This window comes from Phaenicophaeus curvirostris, chromosome 23 (assembly GCF_032191515.1).
Source record: "Phaenicophaeus curvirostris isolate KB17595 chromosome 23, BPBGC_Pcur_1.0, whole genome shotgun sequence".
NCBI lineage: Eukaryota > Metazoa > Chordata > Aves > Cuculiformes > Cuculidae > Phaenicophaeus > Phaenicophaeus curvirostris.
The window spans coordinates 8,052,970-8,073,645 of record NC_091414.1 but is presented as its reverse complement, the minus strand read 5'-3'; the positions used below and the strand labels follow the sequence as shown (position 1 = coordinate 8,073,645).

The 20,676-nt window shown below is 45.4% G+C and overlaps 1 protein-coding gene across 4 annotated transcripts in view; it reads right to left on the bottom strand.

Annotated features, from left to right (window-relative positions):
• The window catches only part of HNRNPR (heterogeneous nuclear ribonucleoprotein R), a 28,374-nt gene extending 14,970 nt beyond the window's left edge, over positions 1–13,404 (bottom strand). The window contains exons 1-5 of one of the 4 annotated variants that reach the window (XM_069875244.1): positions 13,274–13,404; positions 7,402–7,570; positions 5,005–5,123; positions 4,481–4,588; positions 3,769–3,882 (exon numbers count right to left, since the gene is read on the bottom strand). In XM_069875244.1, coding sequence (XP_069731345.1) covers positions 3,769–3,882; positions 4,481–4,588; positions 5,005–5,123; positions 7,402–7,570; positions 13,274–13,348 — 585 coding nt within the window. In that variant the 5' untranslated portion in view covers positions 13,349–13,404. The remainder of the gene's footprint in view (positions 1–3,768; positions 3,883–4,480; positions 4,589–5,004; positions 5,124–7,401; positions 7,571–13,273) is intronic. The other 3 variants (XM_069875245.1, XM_069875247.1, XM_069875246.1) reach the window with 3 other exon arrangements.
• Between the last annotated feature and the right edge of the window lie 7,272 nt (positions 13,405–20,676).

Here is a 20,676-nt window from a genome sequence, read left to right as displayed (position 1 = left end):
GGTGCATCCCAAGGAGTAAGAAATGGAGCAAAGCAGGCAGAAGGTCTGCATGGATGAGCAAGGAGGAGCTTCTAGAAAAACTCAACTGGAAGAAGTGTGGAAAAAGGGACTAGCCGCTTGAGAGAAATATAGGAACACTGTCAGGGTATGTAGGGATGCAACAAGGAAGACCACTTGGAATTAAATCTGCCACAGAACATAAAGGACAACCAGAAGGGCTTCTTCAAGCGTATCAGCAGCAAAAGGAAGATGGGAAAACAGAGGCCCGCTGCTGAACAAGGAGGGTGCCATTGTGATGGAAGATGCAGAGAAGGCAGAGTTACCAAAAGCCTTATTTGCTTCAGGCTTTACCACTAAGGCCAGCCCTTAGGAATCCCTGACCTCGGAGGAAAGAGAAAGTCTGGAGAAAGAACACCATCCCTTGGTCAAGGAGGACTGAAACAGAGATCATCTGGGCCCTGATAGGTTGCACTCACAAGTGCTGAGGGAGCTGGCAGATGTTATTGCTAAACCACTCTCCATAGTCTTCAAAAGATCACGGAGACCAGGAGAGGTGCCTGAGGACTGGAGAAAGCCAACGCTACTCCAACCTTGCAAAGGCAAGGAGGAATCTAAAAATGACAGACCAGTCAGCCTCACCTCCATCCCCAAAAAGGTAATGGAACAGTTCATCCTGGATGTCACCTCTAAGCACCTGGAAGAAAAGAAGGTTATCAGGAGAGGTCAACATGAGTTCACCAAGGGGAAAACATGCTTGACCAATCTGATAGCCTTCTATGATAACATGACTGGATGGATAGATGAGGGGAGAGCGGTAGATGTTGGTGACAAAAACCTTGCTAGTAGACATCTCCCATAACATTTCATAGAATCATAGAATAACCAGGTTGGAAAAGACCCATCGGATCATCGAGTCCAACCATTCCTATCAATCACTAAACCATGCCCCTTAGCACCTCATCCACCCGCACCTTAAACACCTGCAGGGAAGGTGACTCAACCCCCTCCCTGGGCAGCCTGTTCCAGTGCCCAAGACCCTTTCTGTGAACAATTTTTTCCTAATGTCCAGCCTAAATCTACCCTGGTGGAGCTTGAGGCCCTGTGGAAGCCTAGGAATTGTGGGTTAGATGAGTCAGTGGCAAGATACATTGAGAACTGGCTGGATGGCAGAGCTCAGAGCATTGTCATCGGTGGTGCGGAGTTCAGCTGGAAGCCTGTGGCCAGTGGTGTTCCCCAGGGGTCAGTACTGGGTCCAGTCTCATCCAACATCTTCATCAACAACCTGGATGAGGGGACAGAGCGCACCCTCAGCAAGTTTGCTGATGACACAGAACTGGGAAGAGTGGCTGATCCACCAGAAGGCTGTGCTGCCATTCAGCAAGGCCTGGACAAGCTGGAGAGTTGAGCAGAGAGGGACCTCATGAAGTTCAACAAAGGCAAGCGGAGTCTTGCTCCTCAGAAGGAACAACCCCCTGCCATAGGACAGATGAGAGGTTGACCAGCTGGAAAGCAGCTCTGCAGAGAAGGACTTGGGAGTCCTGGTGGACAATAAATTAACAAGAAGTCAGTAATAAACCCTTGTGGCCAAGGTCTGGTTCTTGTTCTGGTCTCTCCAGCTCAAGAAAGACTAGGAACAACTGGAAAGAGTCTGTTGGAGGCTACAGAGATGATGAGGGGACTGGGGCATCTCTCATGAGGAGAGCCTTAGTGAGCTCAGTCTGCTCAGCCTGAAGAAGACAGAGGGGATCCCATCAATGCTGACCAATACCTGATGGGCAGGGTGAAGAGGAAGGGGCCCAACTCTGTTCAGTGGAGCCTAGCAACAGGACAGGGGCAACAGGCACAGGCTGGAACACAAGAATTTCTACCTTAACATGAGGAAGAACTTTCCTGTGGAGGTGGTGGAGCACTGGTCCAGGCTGCCCAGGGAGGCTGCGGAGTCTTCTGGAGAGATTCAAACCCACCTGGACACACTCCAGTGCAACCTGCTCGAGGTGAATCTGCTTTAGCAGGGGGCTGAACTCAAGCTCCAGAGGACCACTCCAACCCTGACCATTATGGGATTCTGTGAAATCAGTAACAGTAATTGGGTATCCTTAAAAAACAAAGTTTTGCCATTACTAACATCAGTGACTGCTGGCATAAGCTATGAGAGCTTCACTATAACTTAAATATTTAAGTTTCAAACACAAAAGATCCACTGCCACAACCTAAAGAGATACATTTTGTCTTTTTTTTTCATTTTTAAACAAAATATTAGAAAAGAGGCATTTACACTCCTATATAATGAGAACTGTTAAGGACAAAAGAGAAGCTATTCTCAAGTTTAGGAAAAACATCATCAACGAAACCAAAAAAACAAAACACCCATCTCATTCTGCGAAAATCAGTCATCTCCAGTTACCTATGTTCAAACACACTCTGCCTAGTCTACCAAACTATAAGCTTGTGTTTAAGTTGATTACTATGTCTCAGAGCTCAAGAGCAAGAGCCAAAGACCAAACTTAAAGCATACACTAGTTTCAGCAAGGTGTCCAGCATCTCAGCCAGTCAAACCAAGAAGCACATCTAAAGCAGCAATCAGTCTTCGAATCCTACAAAATGCCAGCAACATGTTAATTAGTTAGAAGTAGAGTTCTTGTAACCAGCTGGCTGTGTTTTGTTACAACCTCTAATGTTGATTCATGGGAGAAGCATTTATGTGCTTATCTTAAGGGAGCTCCCACAAGTTACTTGTTCTAGTGAGCTTCAGAAAACTTGTAAGTATAAAAACATACCCTTAACAGTATCAAAGCACTGCTAACTTTATGACTTTCCTGTGAACAAGACTAACCACCACTGACAGGACAAAATACTTCAGATCAGTTGAGTATTTTCATTCATGAATAGAATGGGAAGGGGATGTACAACAGTCATCCACGTCCAATTGCCTGACCACTACAGGGCTGACCAAAAGCTAAATCATATCTTTAAATGCATTGTCCAAATGCCTATTAAACACTAACAGGCCTGGAGCATCAACCACCTTTCTCTCACTGTTCCAGTTCTGTTCAGAGATGATTCCTGGTGTCAATGAGGCCTGGTGCAACCGAGTAACACTTCACATAATCACAATCACCCTGGCACCACCACCGAGTTGGTAGACAACCTCTAAGCCACCTTTCTGAATGCAGAAATGCAAAAATTTGCAAAGAGAAACAAGTTCCATGGACTATGTGTTGTAGCTTCACTATCACTCCATGCAAGCAACAAGGATGTCTTCATACAGACTGAAGCAAAAGCAAATAAACACTTCCTTAATAATTGCTTGTCTCAGTTGTCCTCTTTGCATATGAGTATCTTTATACAATACCCAAGTCTGCATTTTCAGAACGCTGCATGAAATAAAATTTGCTGCCATCACTTAGTTAACATTTCAGAGTCAAATACCTTTGAGTCCCACTCCTATGGCTCTATGCAGCTCATACACTGGTCACTTTTTAAGCAGTGGACCATAAGCTTTAGGGAAGACAATGTCTGACAACAAAATATATTACATTTTAAGAAATTTTACCTAGCCTTTCCTAGCACATCTCACCTGTTCCACCCTCTCAGGCTATTCTGTCTCTGCAGAATATTGAGAAGTGAGAAAGGCTAATTAAGACACAAACATAGAAAAACGCTTTCCTGTACAATACTTTAAGCTTTCATTTGTAACATTATTTTGAAGTATTTCTTATTTATCAGTTAGCAACACACTAAATAACCGCTCATTTGGTATATACTGACCTCTGTTCCAATCCCAGGCTGAGCACCAGAATACACAGTATCTGGAGGAGGGCCTCCATACTTCCTCTGTCCTGTAGTTACATCCAAAGTGTAACCAGTCCTCTCTAGCAAAGCCTGAAAAGAAATAGTCACATTAGCTGGGTTGGGAATGACAGTGGGTTAAAATGTAAGCCATAAAAGAGGGTCCCAAGATCACCATTTCATTATCTACTCCTTTCTGCATTTGACAATGAGGTACAGACAGACAGAACCTAGAAAAAGCATTATTTTGGGAGTTTAAAAAGCCACGACCCAAACAGCAAACAAAGCTTGTTTTACACTACAAGGTCACTCCGTACTTCAGTTTTTGCACAGCATCTTAATATACCAATGCCTTGTTGAAATGTCCAATCACTCTCAAAGTATCTTTAAATGTGGTTTAATATAAAGGGGAAAATTAAGACAATTCCTAAATAGATAGCAATGTTTTCATCAACCTTATGTAACATTAAGTCCGTGCATTTTAGCAATTGTGCAATCAGGAAGCTCTGCATTCCAAACAAGCACTCTCTCTTTTGAATCTGTCAAGCATACATTCCTTTAAATCCAAGTATGAATAGACTCATCCAGGTAGTACTGATGCTTTTTAAGGGCATGTAAAATTACTTCAGCCTGCGTACAGGTGATAAATACAACAGGGAATATAGAATAATGAGTATTTTCTAAATGTTACCTTAATCTTTGCTTCATCTGGTCCCTTCGTTGATTCCTGTACTTTGCTGCCTTGTTTCTCTCTTTGCCTGTAGGTCTTCATAACTCCACATAAAAATGCACTTTTGTTCTGTAGATATAATTTACAGAATAATTCAATTGTGTATATGAAAAGCCCTGGGAACCCACAGAATCTGACACTCCACACCGGGAGGTCACCATATCAAGCCAATGCAATAAACATCAAAAGAATCCTTTTGAAAAATGTAACAATTAATTTAACAAACTTGTCAGACAGAAAAAAAATGATCAGATACCAGGTAGTATCATTACCTTGTTTTCTCAAGGGCACGCTCATTTTTATTATCTGGGAGCTTTTGCTTTGCACTCAAATACCTACACATTTAAGGCAATTTTTAACAGGTGACTCAAGTCTGAAGCATTAAAATAAAGCAATATCAATTAATTAAGTTATAGCTCTCCTGCCAGTAGTGCTACAATACTATTTATACTTATGCGCTCACACTCCTGGAGCTCTCACCTTACCTGTACATGCGACAGGTCACTTTCTTTAAACTGCTGTAATACAGAGAGGGCTCCTTCTTCATTAAATTCCCTAAGAGCATCAATTGCTCTTTCATCAAGATCGACATAAGCTACCAACCCTAAAAGTTAAAGATAAAGAAGTTACAGATTTCTATTGAGTTTCATGCAAACTAAGAACTATGCAGTTTGCTTTTAAAGTCAAAATGTTACGTTCCATAGCAACAGAATTATACATTTAATACAATTACATATTCCTACACAGGTATATGAAAGAACATGAGTACAACAATGAAAAAAGTTAAATTAAAATGTGTATTCCTAAGCACTAACTAACGTGCAAGGTTATACCACATGTGTAATAGTTCTCTAACATTCAGTAACCCAATCTGTTGCCCAAGAGCAGCATTAAACACCAGGATTTGGAATGGTGAACTCTGGCTCCCTCCTAGTAATTTGGATTTGGGATTTTTGTCTTTAAGTTTCACAATCCCTTCTCTTGAATGGAGCTGTTCTAAAGCAAGCTGACACGTGAACATTACAGGTATCCTACTGTACATTAAAAAGGAGCTTCCTAACTGCTAATCAAATCCTTATGAAGCTTGACCTCACAAAATATTAGGAAGTAGGATGATTAGCTCACTCTTTCCTCCATCTTCCAAAAGCAAAAATCAGTGGACTTCCTATAGGTCTAAAACTCTTTTTAACTCATTTTGTTGCTCTCTGCAGTTCCAAGAGCCAGAATTCAAAAGGGCGTTATTTCGAGCCCTGCTATGTACCCAAAAAAATCTAATGTTAATTTTACAGTTACAGACTCCCCCAAGAAACACTGGACCAGTTCTGAACCACTTTAAGGATTGTTACAGATTATTTCTTTCCTTTTGTAACACACTTGCATAAGCTGTGGAGCCTGACAAGGATAGACTAAGATTTGCACTTTTTGAACTACACAGTGAAATTTAGGACAGGTACCAAGAACTCCACACACTTTGTAACAGTTTGATTTCCAAAACACACAGATTATTTAACTGCTACTCGATTTCAAAATGCACAGTAGTGCCAAGCCCAAGGACTACATTTCAGAAGTGATCCTGCATATTGGAAGGCACCTGTATCTTTCATCTAAGACCTCAGCAGATTAAAAATCCCGAAGTTCAACCCCAAATTTAGCTCGGGTGTTAAAAGCAGTTTGCTTCACTGACAAACCCCTGCACAATGTGAACACCTTCGGTGGAATTAAGGAAGTGTGAATAACTGTTTTCAGGTTACTCATGCAGTGTAGTTATACTAGGTAGTCAGGTTCTGGGCAGAAAAGTTTTTAAATTCCTTGAGAACTCCTCACAACACAACCTAACTGCAACACGTGTTAGAGCCCCACAAGTTCCTCTGCCCAGACATTTACACCTTCTCTCAAACCACCAATTAAGTGCACATCTTCGTGACCCACAGTTAGAAAGTGCATGTCTGAAGCCAGTAAAAGCTGGTACAGGCTCGATGAGAGCTCACTGTGAATGACTGCCAAAAGACATCACCCACGAGAGCCCAAGTATCACACTGAGGATTGATAAGGTATTGGTTTTGAGCTGCCTTCACCTGATCGGTGGAATTTTAACTCTTTTCAACAAAAACTATCATGCCACCAAGGCATTCAAGATCAGCGCATAGAGCTTGTAAATCTGTTCACAGGACACACTCTAAAGAGGAAAAGGAAGCCTCTGTCTATAGGACAAAATAATAAGGGGGTTAACAAAAACAAAATAGAAAAACCTTTATATATAAAGAAACCTCTCTAGAAGTTGCACAGATCACTTGCTACCAGCAAGGTATTAATCAATTTGCTAGATAGCTTAGTCCTCAGCTTAGATGGAAAGCAGTTGGTGTCAAACTGAACATTTCATTGTAATAAACAACATGGATTAAACTGTCCACTCAGAACTAGAGAGAACAAAAAATCCACAGGCAGACTCAATTCAAATGTAGTCCAAGGCAAGACAAGCCAGTTTCTTCCCTCGCTAAGGCACCTATCCAGCCTTTTGAGTGTTTGAGAACCACTGTGAGGAGCTGACAGTAGAAAAGTAAAAGCAAAATGATGATTCAGATTGAAGAAAAAAAAAAATATGTACAGTTTAGTATGCTCAAACATATATCTTTATTTGACAACGTCTTAGAAACAAGTGCTCTGTGCCCTAAAGCAACTAAGATATCACATATAACACTAAGGATACGTCAAGTAATTAGTCAATGTCAAACCCAATTTGCCTTTAGGGAAGTCAAAGTAGCAAAACATTCAGAGCTACACAGATCAGAAACAATGAATTTTTAAACCTTAATCTATAAAAATTTGAAAATGGTATGCCCTCGCTTTCATAACCAATCAGAAACAAGAAATGCATATTATACCTGTCTGAAATATTTCATCAAGTCTCTCTGCCACCTTCTGTGGAAGGCCTGCCTCTATCAGTGTCTTGTAGTGCTCTGTGTGAGTTACACTGGAAGTATCCATTGGTTCTTCCTCTTCTTTTAACTGTACCGCATTACCATTCACCTGATTAGCCATTTTATTATGCTGCTGGAAAAAATTCAGGAGCTATATTACAATAAGCCAGAAATAACTAGTTTGTAGGACAATGCATGATTTATCTAAACTAATTTGTATACATGCTGCAAATGACCTGTATCAAAAGATTTTCTTTAATACTTCTTGGATGCAGCTGGTCTAAGGTTCAAAAGCAAGTACAACCCTTAATGCTGTGGAAATGTACATGGAAGAACTTACGTAACCTTAAAAACGTACTTCATGTACATAACGATGTCTACACTTTATCTGCTGACTGTCAGTAAGTTAACTGGTTACCATAGCAGCTAGAATGTTCAGGGATACGATAATAACATCCTTTAGTGAAGAATCAGAAGAGCTAGTGCTATTTGCATTTCCCATTCCCCTACTTTTAAAACAACCGTTTAAAATTTAGCATAAACATATAACCCTGCAGGGTAGCTTAACATATAAAAACGTCAATACTTGTTTTCTAATTTTCACTCTCTCAGCCTGTTGCCATGTCTTCCTTCAAACCCAACCTGCTGGCAAGAGTAGCCAAACGCTTTCCCGCAACACTGTCAGACCCAGTCAGGACAGAAAGAGAGAAACTGTTCTCCAACATAGGTTATAATTTGAAGTTGCAACTGAACTGTTTCCATGCTTTTGGTTTTACTCAAGAGTTCTGCAAATCACAGCTACTTTTTTAATAACATATCACTTATTGGTTTAAAAGGAAGCCATGACTGCAGCATCTTCAGTTCTCGTATTAATACAAAGACTTGCTTTGAGAATTAACAAACTGATTTCAAATAAGCGCACTAAAAAATGCACAACTATCTTCTCAGACAATTCTAGTGGACTTTGCCCAATTCATTAAAAACTGTTTCAATTTCTGAATTAGCCAGACCGCTGATATTTAGTGCTCTCAAATAAAAAGGCTGACAAGACAATTCAACTACCCAACAGAGAACATCAGGATGATCAGCTGTGAAGTTCAGAAATGAAATGAGCCTCGGGCTTTATACGACAGGGAAGGAAGTCGATGATCAGAAGTGAAATGATAACCAGAGAGACATCTGCAGCGTGGTTGGTGCAATGCAATTAATGCAATACAGGTATGATGATGATTCAAGAACAAGTTTTTCTTCAAAAAAGGCTGAAGCCTCAAGCTATTTACTATGCTGCAAAATGAGTCTCCAAACATAACCACACCTCACAGCCCCTTGTACAAGCATCCCCTCCAGACTACAGCTCAGGAACGGACTGAAAGATCTCCTATGAAGAGTTACAAGCTTGAGCAAGGGAAAAAAATAATGACTTTTCTTCAGACAGAAAAGTGATGTCTGCACTAAAGCTGTCTTGACTTGAAGGACTTTTTTAGAGAGATGTAACAAAGCCTCACATTGCTTCTCTGTCAGATGCCACTTCTTTATGCAATTAGTGAGGAAAAGAAAAGATTTCTGTAGCTACATAACATATATACATATACAGACATGTTACATGAAATTGCTTTCTAACCCATTCAGCTTACTTAAAAGCAACCACAACTACAGCCTAAGAAAAGAAAAATGCTACATGAAGCCTACAATAATGTTTATCTACCATTACCAGCGTTAAACTCACAGAACTAACTGAACATGAAGTTTCTATATGTTACCAAACTCACAGAAAAGAAAACTCGGCCAGCTGTCCACCTGCTAGAGAGCCTCTGCAGGATTTCAAACTGGAAACAGTGCAGGGCAGAGGGAGAGTGGTTTAACTGAAAATGCTTTGGGTACAGGATCATTCTAAACCCCTCTTCTCAAAAATGCACAGGATGATACACACACAAAAAAAAAAAATCTACAGAGAGCTTTTTTGTGTCTTCACCTTTTTGCTTTGCCTTATACAGTCAGTTACTCATACACACACATTGTCTTCTCTGTATATAAAATAGCCCCACCAAGAACTGTGAGGCTGGGCCAATACATAAACGCAGAAACGTTTTCTGAAACAATTACAAGCACCTGCTTAACTGGTGGCTCACAGGGATGCTCCTGGGCATTTTTTATGAACCCAGATTAGTGTTCAAGTGTCACATACCCAGATGTTCAGCACTACTCTCAGCACTGCCTATAACGGAACAAAAGGTCTGACAGCTCCTCTGTACCCAGACAGAAACACTTCATCTGCAGTTAAATAACTCAACGGTCAACCCCTGCTCTGACAGGCAATGTTTATGTCCTAATGGCATGAAAAGCTGTCTACCCTCATCAAAACACCACGTGTGTGAAAACTGCCTAACCCCTGAGCCTCAGGTTACTGTACAGAACCTCGGCTGGTCAAACGCTTTTTTAAGTAGGCTTTTAGACAATGTAAATGAAGTCTCAGCATCTTAACTCAATAGCTGTATGGATTATTTTTGCTTAAGAGTGAGTATTCTCATCAAGAACTTAAGTCAAACACAGCACACGTTCACCAGTCAGAAAAAATCTGTTTGGGTGTTCGAATGTTAGCTGTTTCCTGTCACACAAACTTCACTTAGAAGACTTTTTAAATGAAATTTACTCTGGAAAATTCTGAAGCAACATAGCTGTCAAAATATTCAGCTCTCCTCTCCACCGCATCCAGAAGAAATCCATTTCTTCTCAAAGTCACAGGAAGAGATTCCCTGCTGGCTATGCAATCTTGGCCTGAAATCCAAGATGAGACTGACTTTTCTACCTGAACGATCACCAACAGCAAAATTACAACCCTTACAATACTGCATTTGCACTGAATTCAGAGGAATGGGGTGAAAGTCACAGCTGAAAAAGCAGCCCTCCCTCCAGATAACATGAGGCAGACATAGCTATGAAGAAGAATATTTAATTGAATTTCATCAGCAAGGAAAACACATCGTGATTTTATTAATACTTTTGTTCTCCTCTAAAAAAAATAATAAAAGCATAATAAAGAGGAGTAAACTCTGTATCTGCCTGCACAGTGTGTCCGTGTGCCTCAGGCTACAACAGGCCAGGCTGCACAGAGGAGCACCTGCACGCATTCAGGAGTTTTACAGCAGCATGAGGTAACTCAAATATGTAGAAAAGAGGGAGCCTGCTGGAATAAAAAAAGACTTTAAGTGTGGATTGTAAGCAAAGAATTATGCATATCAGTACGTGTGGCATACGTATCTCTTTTTAAAACGTGCAGAAATGGATGAATTTAAAACAGCGCACACAAACACGTGCTTACAAAATGAGGAGCAGTAATAAATACACACTGTCTTCAACCGAGAACTCCTGCATCTCAAAAGAGTAGTTTGCACAGTGACTGGTCCCTTTTCAAGCTCTAATCACATGACAGATAGGAGATTAAAACTACAGGTGCTTCTGCCTTTCCCAGAAACAACTTTCTTTTACATGTTTGATAACTGAAATGGCTCAAATAGTAGTCTTCCAAGGAAAAAAACAATTAACACACATCTGAGCCTGACAGCATATGGCATCTTGAAAACAGAAACTGGATCTCAGCCTCAGTCCAGCACTTGCTGGTTCAACAGCCATGATGATACTTACTATTGCCTGCATCTTATACCATGTCTCTAACAGCGATTGCCACCCACAGGCTACCCAAGTATAACTCCATCCAATTAATTATAAATTCAAGGTCTAGTTACTCAAATCATATTTCATAACAGCTTAAATGAGCAGGAATGGCAATTTCCGGCCAAGGGACAATATCTCAAACTACCATAACCAACTTCACAGTGACTACACATCAACAGCGTTCTGCTGCATAACTTTTGATTTCCTAGAGGAACTGAACTCATTCAGCTCAGGGGCACAGTAAGCATAACTGATTCATAAATACAAACTCTGCACCAGTCACTCCACCTGCTTACTATTCCTCCTGTACAACATATTACCTGTGTCAAGCATTTCAGTTATACCCCACTGAAAACAGCATTGAGGGAAAGCTTTTGGGGAAGGGTTTTTTTGTTGGTTTTGTTTCGTTGTTGGATTTTTTTAACAAACCACAAGAGAACAAGTGCAGCTCCCACAGCTACGCTTTACACTCAAGAAGGTTTTTGGCAAAACAGGAAGATAAGAAACAACAGGAGTGAGGGGAAGATAAGAATTCACATTAAGAGACCGAACTGGGGGGGTTTATTAACATTGCTTGTCCACGAACATTATTGGCACATCCCTTTAATTTTTACACTGCAGGCACTACAGCCATTTCTTTCGTACCATACCTTATTCAACCACAGAAGTACATTTTAATAGCTTAATTATGATATACTAAGCATTTACTAGCATGAGCTACACGACTACTTGTTTCAAATTTATCACATCCTAAAGACCTTTGCACATAAGCCAGGTTTCCATACCAGCGTTTCAGTGTCAGACTAAACTTACAACAAAGCATGGTTAGCAACCTCACCCTTCAGCACAGAGTTCTCAGTCTTTCTCACTCTATAATCCCATGGAATGAAAAAATCTGAGAACTTCTATCACGATGGCAAAAGCCTGGTACACTCTGTGCAGAAACTATGCTTCAGTTTCTACACGACTGTTATTAGGAGACGACTGCACCAGAATAGGTTACCAACTGCAGCGACTGCACTTTGCTAACCTGAACTAGAACTTCTCTACAAGCTCATTTCTAACAGGCGTTGATAACTCACAGATGATCTGGTTGTACGGGACATCATCTGTGGCACTCGAGGTCAAAGCCACCCTTCAGTAAAAATAAGCCTTGTTTTGAGCAATTTATCCTCCGAGAATTTTTTTCAGATCTTTGCCTAAGGAAGCAGGGGATATTGCCGTTTTTGACAAAACTAACAAGTTGGGCGTTAGCGGGAGTCTCAAATATTATTCCAACAGTGTTCGCATCTAGACAGGAAAATTGGGAGACTGGGATCTTAAGCATTCACAGGAAATACAGTCCCTAGAGAGCAAAATTACAAACTGCTAGTTTGCAAGCACCGCAGTTTGCACAGATTAAAAAAAAAAAAAAATCACACTGCAAGATGCAGAGTTCCAGTAGGATTAGCTTTGCTTTTAAAAGACATAAAAAGCTCAGTATTATAAAGTGTATTATAAGGAATAAAAAAAAAAAGAAAAAGAAAAAGAGAGCCCCCACGGCTGCGGCGGATCCCGCAGCGCCACACGCGGGGCAGGGGGGGCCGAACCAACGCAAGCGGCCGCCTCGCCGCGTCCAGAGCCTGACCGGGAACGGGGCCACCGGGACTCGGTAACGAGCGACTCATAGTAAACAGAGCAGCGACAAGCGATACGTTTGAGCAAACCTCGGAAAGGCTTAGGGAAGCCCTACGGTAAAAAAGCGTTTAAAAGCAGAACGCGGGCAGCCTCTCCCCGGTTCCCGGCGCGGCAGCATCCCCGGGGCGCCTGGCACCGACCCCCCCCCGGGCACCGAGCACCGACCCCTCCCGCCTTCGCCCCGTGTCCCGCCCCCCCCCCGCCGCCACCACGCGCCGCCTCCGCGCGGCCCTGGGAGCGAGGCCGCCCCCGCCCGGCCCCGCCGCCGCCCCCGCCGCCCCGGGCCGCTCCCGCCCCAGCCCCGCCCGCGCACGGAGCGCCGCCCCCGCCCCTCTCGCCGCGCGGCGCCCGCCGGGCCTGCCCGGAGCCGCCCGCCCGCCGCGGGCCCCGCGCGGGAGCCCGAGCCCGCGGAACAGCCGCCGCCGCCGCCTCCCCCCCTCCCCTCCCCTCCCCGCGCGAGGCGGCTCCGGCGCCTCCCGGGACTCACCGGAGCGGGGCCTGCGCGGCGCAGCTCGGGCCCAAGCAGCGACGGCAAATGGCGCGCGCTCCTCCTTCTCCTCATGGACGGCGGCGCGACCCCGGCGGCGCGCGGGGTTTCCCGGAACTGTTTCCAGGGACCGCCGCCTCGGCCAATCGGCGGCGCGCGCCGCGGACGGGCGGGCGGCGCGGCCAATGGGGCGCGGGGGGCGGGGCGCGCGGCTCCGCGCGGGCTCCAATCAGCGGCGGGCGCCGGGGCCAATCGCGCGGCGGCCCCGGGCCCGGCGCGCCGGTAGGGCCGGCGCTGGGGGATTTAAAGAGGCCGCCGCGCGCGCGGCCCCGAACAAAGGCGGCGCGGGGTCCCGGCTCCGCCGCGGGCGGGGAGCCGCCAACCGAGCCCGGCCCCGCGCCGGGTCGCTGCCCTTAACCGCCGTGCGGGGCCGCCTCCCGCGCGAACGGGGCCGGGGAGCCCGCAGGGGGCTGCCCCGCCGTGCGTCTGCCACGCGTCCGATGGAGTCACAGGATCGCTCAGCTGGAAAAGACCTTTGAGATCATCGAGTTCAACCGTCCGTGTCCACGGCTGAACCGGCCCCGAGCGCCCCCTCTGCCCGGCTGCTAAACCGCTCCGGGGGTGGGGACTCCGCCACTCGCGCAGCCTCTGCCGGGGGCCGAGAACAGAATCACCAGGTTGGGAAAGACCCAGCGGATCATCGAGACCAGCCCTTCCTATCTGCTACTAAACCGCGCCCCTCAGCGCCTCATCCACCTGTCTTTTAAACCCCTCCAGGGAAGGTGACTCAGCCCCCTCCCTGGGCGGCCTCTGCCAGTGACCAATGACCCTTTCTGTGAAAATTTTTTTCCTGATGTTTTCATGATGTCCAGCCTGAGCCTCCCCTGGCGGAGCTTGAGGACGTTCCCTCTCATCACCTGTCATAGAATCACTAGATTGGAAAAGACCTTTGAGATCATTGAGTTCAAGCATCCCTGTCCACTACCGAACCAGATCCCTGGGCGCGTGCTCTGCCAGTCTCTCAAACCCCTCCAGGGACGGGGACTCCGCCATCTGCCTGGGCAGCTTCTGCCAGTGCCCGAGTACCCTTTCAGAGAAGCATTTTTCCTGACGTTAGGTGCAACTTGAGGCCATTCCCTCTCATCCCATCACCTGTTTCTTGGGAGAAAAGACCAAGACCTACCTCACCACAACCTCCTTTCAGGCAGTTGCAGACAGCGGCCTCCCCTCAGCAGGCTAAACAGCTCCTTGCCTGCTCACTCCATCAGGCCCTGGCGAATGCAGGCCTGGTGCAACAAGTAACAACAATGTGGGGGCAACCGGGGTGCTGGCACCGGTGCTGCCATACTGGCTTCATCTACTTGTCCTACTGGGGCACAGCACGGAGCCCAGTGTGAGCCAGGCCCCAGAGGGGCGGTCAGCGTGATCCCATCTGATCCCAGCATCAGTGTGTCTGTGTGCGTGTGTGTCTGGCCCGGTGACCTGTCCCTCTGTAGTCTGGCACAGAGGTAAAAGCAGCAGCTCTCATACTCTTGGAGAAGGTCCTTCCAGGGGTTCAACCATGAAATAACTCTCCTGAACACTTGGATGCATCTGCATGGAACAGGTTGCCCAGAGAAGTGGTGGCTGCCCCATCCCTGGAGGTGTTCAAGGCTAGTTGGATGGGGCTGTGAGCAACCTGGTCCAGTGGGAGGTGTCCCTGCCCATGGCAGGGAGGGTGGAACTTCTAAGGTGGCTTTAAGGTCCCTTCCAATCCAAACTGTTCCTTGATTCTACGACTCTGTGATCTGTGTGGCATCTTAAGTAAGTGCACTTGCCTCACGGTTAATGTGGAGCATGAATAAAAACTCTGCATTACCTGATACAGACAAAAGAACCTTTCTAATTCGAGAGGCAAACTCACATGGATGTTGGAAGTGTTCAGTCTGTCTTGCTGAACCTGTCTGGTGGCAGATGCACTGCTTCACTTGTGAAATTTGCGCTGCCTGTGTGACTTGCCTCTCCAGATCTGGAAGTAGTGACAGCTCTTCTTTGCTGAACACGAGGTATGCTGTGCCATAAAGGTGGTGGAAGAAGAGATAACTTTTCGTTGCCTTATCCATTGGAGTTCACTGTAGCAATTTATTTTACTGGGAGTTGGAAATATAAAGTTTAAGGAGCTCTCACAGCACAAAAAATGGAGAGGAATTGAGGGATTTGAGTATTTGTCTCTTTTGTAATGCTCAATAAATGTCCTGCATAGCTCTTAAATATTTTAGGATATAGTATCCAAGAGTGAAATGCAGAGCATACTGAGATATCTCCTGCCAGCTGACAACTGAACATGATGAGGTTATAGCAAAATTTACATTGAGTTATGTACGCTTCTGGCAGTGGGATAACTTCAGTTGTTGAGTATTAACAGATCTTAGAGCACGAAGATTCCTGATGTACTAATTGCCAAAACAAAAGCCTGATGACATTGCTGACTCGTTCTTTTCTGCTCTGCAATGGTATTTCCCAAGCCCCTTGATAGGTAGTTACTTACATACAGGTAGTTGTGAGCATTAGTCCCCCCTGGACTTTGGGGGTAGAGCTCGTTTTGGCAGTTCTCATTTCCTACCTGAAATCAATATCGGTTTTGTGTTAAGCCTGACACTTTTTTGCCAGAACTTCCGTATGCTGGGGATTTTCTTGCTGAGATTCATTATTTGATCAGTTCATAAACTGGTCTTCGTAGAACAGAATTTGAAATTAAATATGGATTAACTCTAAGCTGCCACTCCCACCCCACTTTCTTTGAGAGGATCTAATGCTGTTACTTTTTCAGTGCAATATTAGACTTAAACTGAAGTTATTTCCCTCTTAATGTTGGTTCCATGAAGCAGTCTAGTTGATGATTTTTACTGTAGGGAGGTCTGTAAGCTTTGATTCATGTGACAATAGCACTCATGTCACACTGAGAACAATAGTTTGGAGACCCTCTGCTGTGTGTTGCAGACCACACATGCACTGTCTGTAAGGCCCAACCTGAACGAAGACACATCTACATTCTGCAGTACATTGCAGCTCTCTGCCTGTGCCACCTGGAGCAGGTTGTTCTGAGTGAATCATGCTGCTCCTAGTCCCCACCTGAAGGTGGTCCTTTCCTTCCATTTTTACTTTTGGATGCTCTTGCCCTCTGTGTTCTGGGGGTTTATCATCCTTTCTATGTACCAGCCAGCTCTGTCCTGCTGTTACTCTCTGGGTGCTTGACCATTAAAGGCAGTAAGATATGGAAAGAAGATGCATTCTGTTGTATTTCCATTTACTGTAAAGGTGCCAGAGCTCCAGGCTGACTGCAGACCTCAGCCCTCTGGCTTGCAGACCAGGTTTTGTTCTGTCACTCCAGAATTTCTGCCGCTCCTGCCATTACAGTTTCTGTGTGTGCTCCAGCAGCCACTTTGCTTTTTGGGCTCATGCTCCGTACAAGAACTCCAGCCCAAACCAACCTGAACATTGCACACCTCTAGCCAGGAGCAAGCTGTGGCCCACAGGTACTAGCGTAGCTTCAGTCAGCAAGGTGAGCTTGAAAAGAGGTCCTTGATGCTCTGGGACAAGGAGTAATTTTGAATTTTGGCTAGATTTTTCAATTTTAATTTTTCCTAGAAAATTCTGGAATTATACTTGTTACGGTTCCCTCAAAAGCAATGCACTCGAGACCCGGTTTAGACCTGGGCCAAGGCACAAGGCAGAACAAAAAGCATCTCGGAACAGAGGACAAGGTTAATCTCTGCTGCAGAGAGCTGACTGGCATCAGTCTGGGAGGTTTGGCAACCAGTCTGGCTGCATGGTGAACACACAGAAGGTTCTGATGTCACTGCCATCATCAGCTGGGAACGAAGTAGAGAAGTGAGGCCACGGCTCCTGGCAGTGAGGCTGCCTTTGCTTTGTGATTCCCTCATCACCAAGATGTCCCTGGATGCTAGCAGGGAAGAAAGGTGAGCACATCCATTAGCAGACAGAGGTGAAGGGCTTAGGCTTTTCAGCAGCTGTACATATTTACCCTGTGACCTGTTGACATTTTCCTGTTGTCCTTAATGGGCAGGTGTTGAGTTTTGTTGGAGCTCGGCCCATCAGGCTGCCAACTCCTCTTCCAAGCTGGCACTGAAATTCCTTTGTTTCCATGTCAATGGGAAGATGACAGCTGTAGCCTGTGTGTGAGCTGTTAACACATATATGGAATATATGTATTTTCCAGTGCTTTAGACCTCTTACTCTGACCAATGATCAGTGCAGCTGTTTGGATAATGTGTGATGGATGTGCCTACCTGCAACAAACGCCTTGTTCTCTGGTGCTTTGCATGCAGCTCTTCTCATGTCTTTGCTGGAGATCAGGCTTCCAGTGAGAGGGTTTTTTTCTTAAACTATCAGTGAGGAACTTTGGAAAGCCCCCTGTGAGTTTCTCCCATCCATGGAGCAGGAAAGTAGTCAGCAAAATTTCTACCTGCAATTATTACCATGTGGGGTTTTGCACATGTTTCTTTTGCTGTGCACAGAGCCAGTTTGTTTGATTGTGGAAAAGCATCGGTGCATGTTTTTTCCTTTGTCCTACTTCACTCCCCTTGTCTGCTCTGGAGTGGAGAGGACTGACATGACAAAAAGGCCCAAAGAGACCCAGATGGGCAACCTGGGCATCTTGCACCAAACCCAGCTTGCTATCTTGGATGCATCACTTCCCTCTCTTGTCACGTCTGTCCCCATCCCTCAAACAGGGGATCTTGGCAATTTCCATTCTATTTGTGTAGGATGCAGCACAAAGTAAGTGCCTTGGGCAGAAGCTTCTGTATGCTGCAGCAATGATTACCAGTTTGGTTTTAGCTGAAAAAAGTGCACTTTTCCTATTTCTGCAGTGGCAAAGCAACATCGGGTCATGATCTGTAGGGAAAAGATACAGACTGGGAATCTGGGGTTAGGGAAGGGTGTGCATCTGATTGGTACATAAAGGTCACTTCAAGAAGCTAAGCTTTCTCTTCACAAATCTGTGCTGTAGGTAGGTGTTGAGAGTTAGGGTATCATTAAAGGGACCGGGACACACCAGTGCTGGCAGAGAAGAGAGAAGAATCCCTTTCTTTGTGTAACCCTGTGCCTGTGGGACAGAGGTGGGTGTCTATTCATGCCATCAGCCGTTCCAGAGAAACCCAGAAATGTGAGTGCCTCTATGGCCTGATAGCTAAGTTAAACACCATCCCTGCAGCCTTACCAATATCAAACATCAGCTTTGGATTTAGGCTGCTCTACACCAAGACCAGCTGGCAGTTTGTAGCTACTGATTCCCAAAAGACAACTGAGCCCTGTCCTCCAGGTTGCCCTGGATGGAGGAGTGCTGGGAATGTCTGCAGACAGCTTGCACCTTCCTTCTCAGCCCTCACCCATCCCAGCAGATCTGAGATGCAATCCTGGTTTACGCTTCAGCACTCCTGCTCTGAACTGGAGTTCTACAGCAACCCACGGGCACTGAAGTGGCCACAGCCCACAGCAGGCATCTCTCCATCTACTGGCCCTGGAAGTGGGTTACTGGGCCCCTGATAAACTGCTTGCTCCTGGTCACCCAACTGCTCCCATACTTTGTCAGAAGCCCCATGGTTTGGCAGTGCAGCCCAGGACACCATACCCTGCTGGCAAAATATCCATCAGACCAAATTGGAAATCAGCTGTGCTTTCTTGTAGTGGAAATACTCACGAGAGGTTGTCTGTAACTCAGATTCAGACATCTTTCACGCTTATCTGTCTCTTATGGTTTTCATCACAAGCACTGTTGACGAGCTGTGGAAAAAGCATATTACAAGCCTTCAAGCTGGGACTATTGCTATCCTGCTCTCTGCTTGGAAGGAAAACGTTACAGAAGCACCCCTCACATGTGCCAGGTTCCCGTATCGTAAGAATCAGCACAAGGTAACATCCACCTGTGTCATTTGATAACTTATTGCAGAGACTGACAGTTTGAACTTCGATAGAAGAACAAAACACTTTGGAAGAAATGCACTAATGATGAAACAAAACAAATAAAAATAAATTATCACGTCCTTTGCAAAAAGGCAGAGGTTCTCCTCAAACACTCATCTTGAACCACCTTTGCAACTGATCAGAAACCACACAAACTCACTCTTCTTGCTAAACCTAGGGAAGAGATTTCTGTGATTGAATCTTCTTATAAAAGGTCCCAATGAGCACCAGAAACAGCACAATTCAATGGAGGGGGTGCTGTGAGCTCTTGTAAGAGCTTAGTTGTTTGCAGAATTGCCTCTGGTTAGGAGCCAGCACAAGGGGAGGGGTGAGTGAGGTGCTTGTGATTCCTAGAGACAAGCTTAGTAGAGGGGTCTTCTGGTCAACAGAGGTATTTGCAGCACCGAGGAAATGAAACAGTGCTAGGAACAGCCAGAGTGCCACTGGCATTAAACTAAAGCAAACTGGCTTCAAGCTGCAGGTCATTTGGACTCCCTGGAAGAGGAGGTCAGTGAGTAGAATGCAGCAGAGAAACCTTATCATGAGGACAAATCAAGCAGATGCTGCTCAGAGCACTAAGGTTCACAGCCATATGGAATCTCTAGTAGTAGGATGGCTGAAAAATCAGTCATCATGGCAACAGGATAGAGACCATTCTAACTTAGCAAAGGTAATTTCAAGAGATAGGAGAAGACTGTTCCCACCACATCCCCACCCTACTCAGTACTTCTCACATTTCCTTGGTGGCAATTTTGTCACTTTTGGACTCCACAACCATTCAAACTGCTAACCCAGCAAAATTCATGGGGCTCAGAAGAGAAATCCATGTTGGTGAGATAACAAGAGACTGGTGAGATAACTCCCCAGAGTCCAGCACAGCCAGGACAGTGAAAGGGAGAAGCGACGGAAGCAGTGGAGAAACTGTCCGCTTACACAGCAGTGTTAATCCATGCAGCTTCTCCAGCAGCCATAATCTGTGGGCATGGCTTTATCTTCATTACCTGCCAGTCAAACCAAGGCTGGAAGGGACTTCTCTCCCTTGCCCACTTGCTTAGTCAAGATCCACAGCTGCCTGTCCTCAGCCTCTGTGCTTCCATTCCCATTACCTGAGAGAAGCTCTGGGTGACTGCAGAGCAGGGAGTTAACCAGATGCTCCTCTCCAGAAAACGGGATGGGTTTATGAGCACGAGGTCAGGGACCTAGCACAGGAGCCCCCTGAAACTTGAGCAAAGTTGAAGTGTGAGGAAGCTGAGACATGTTTCAGAGAGCACTGGGGGGCGAGAAAGCTCACTGCTGCATAGCAGGATACTGTACTGCATGCCACAGATCTGGGGGACCTCAAAGAGTTGTTACACCTCTGCCAGCACACCAAGGATGGGAGCAATTCAGAGGCTCGCAGTCTCACAGCAAATCTCTTCTCCCTTACAGGCCTTTGGACA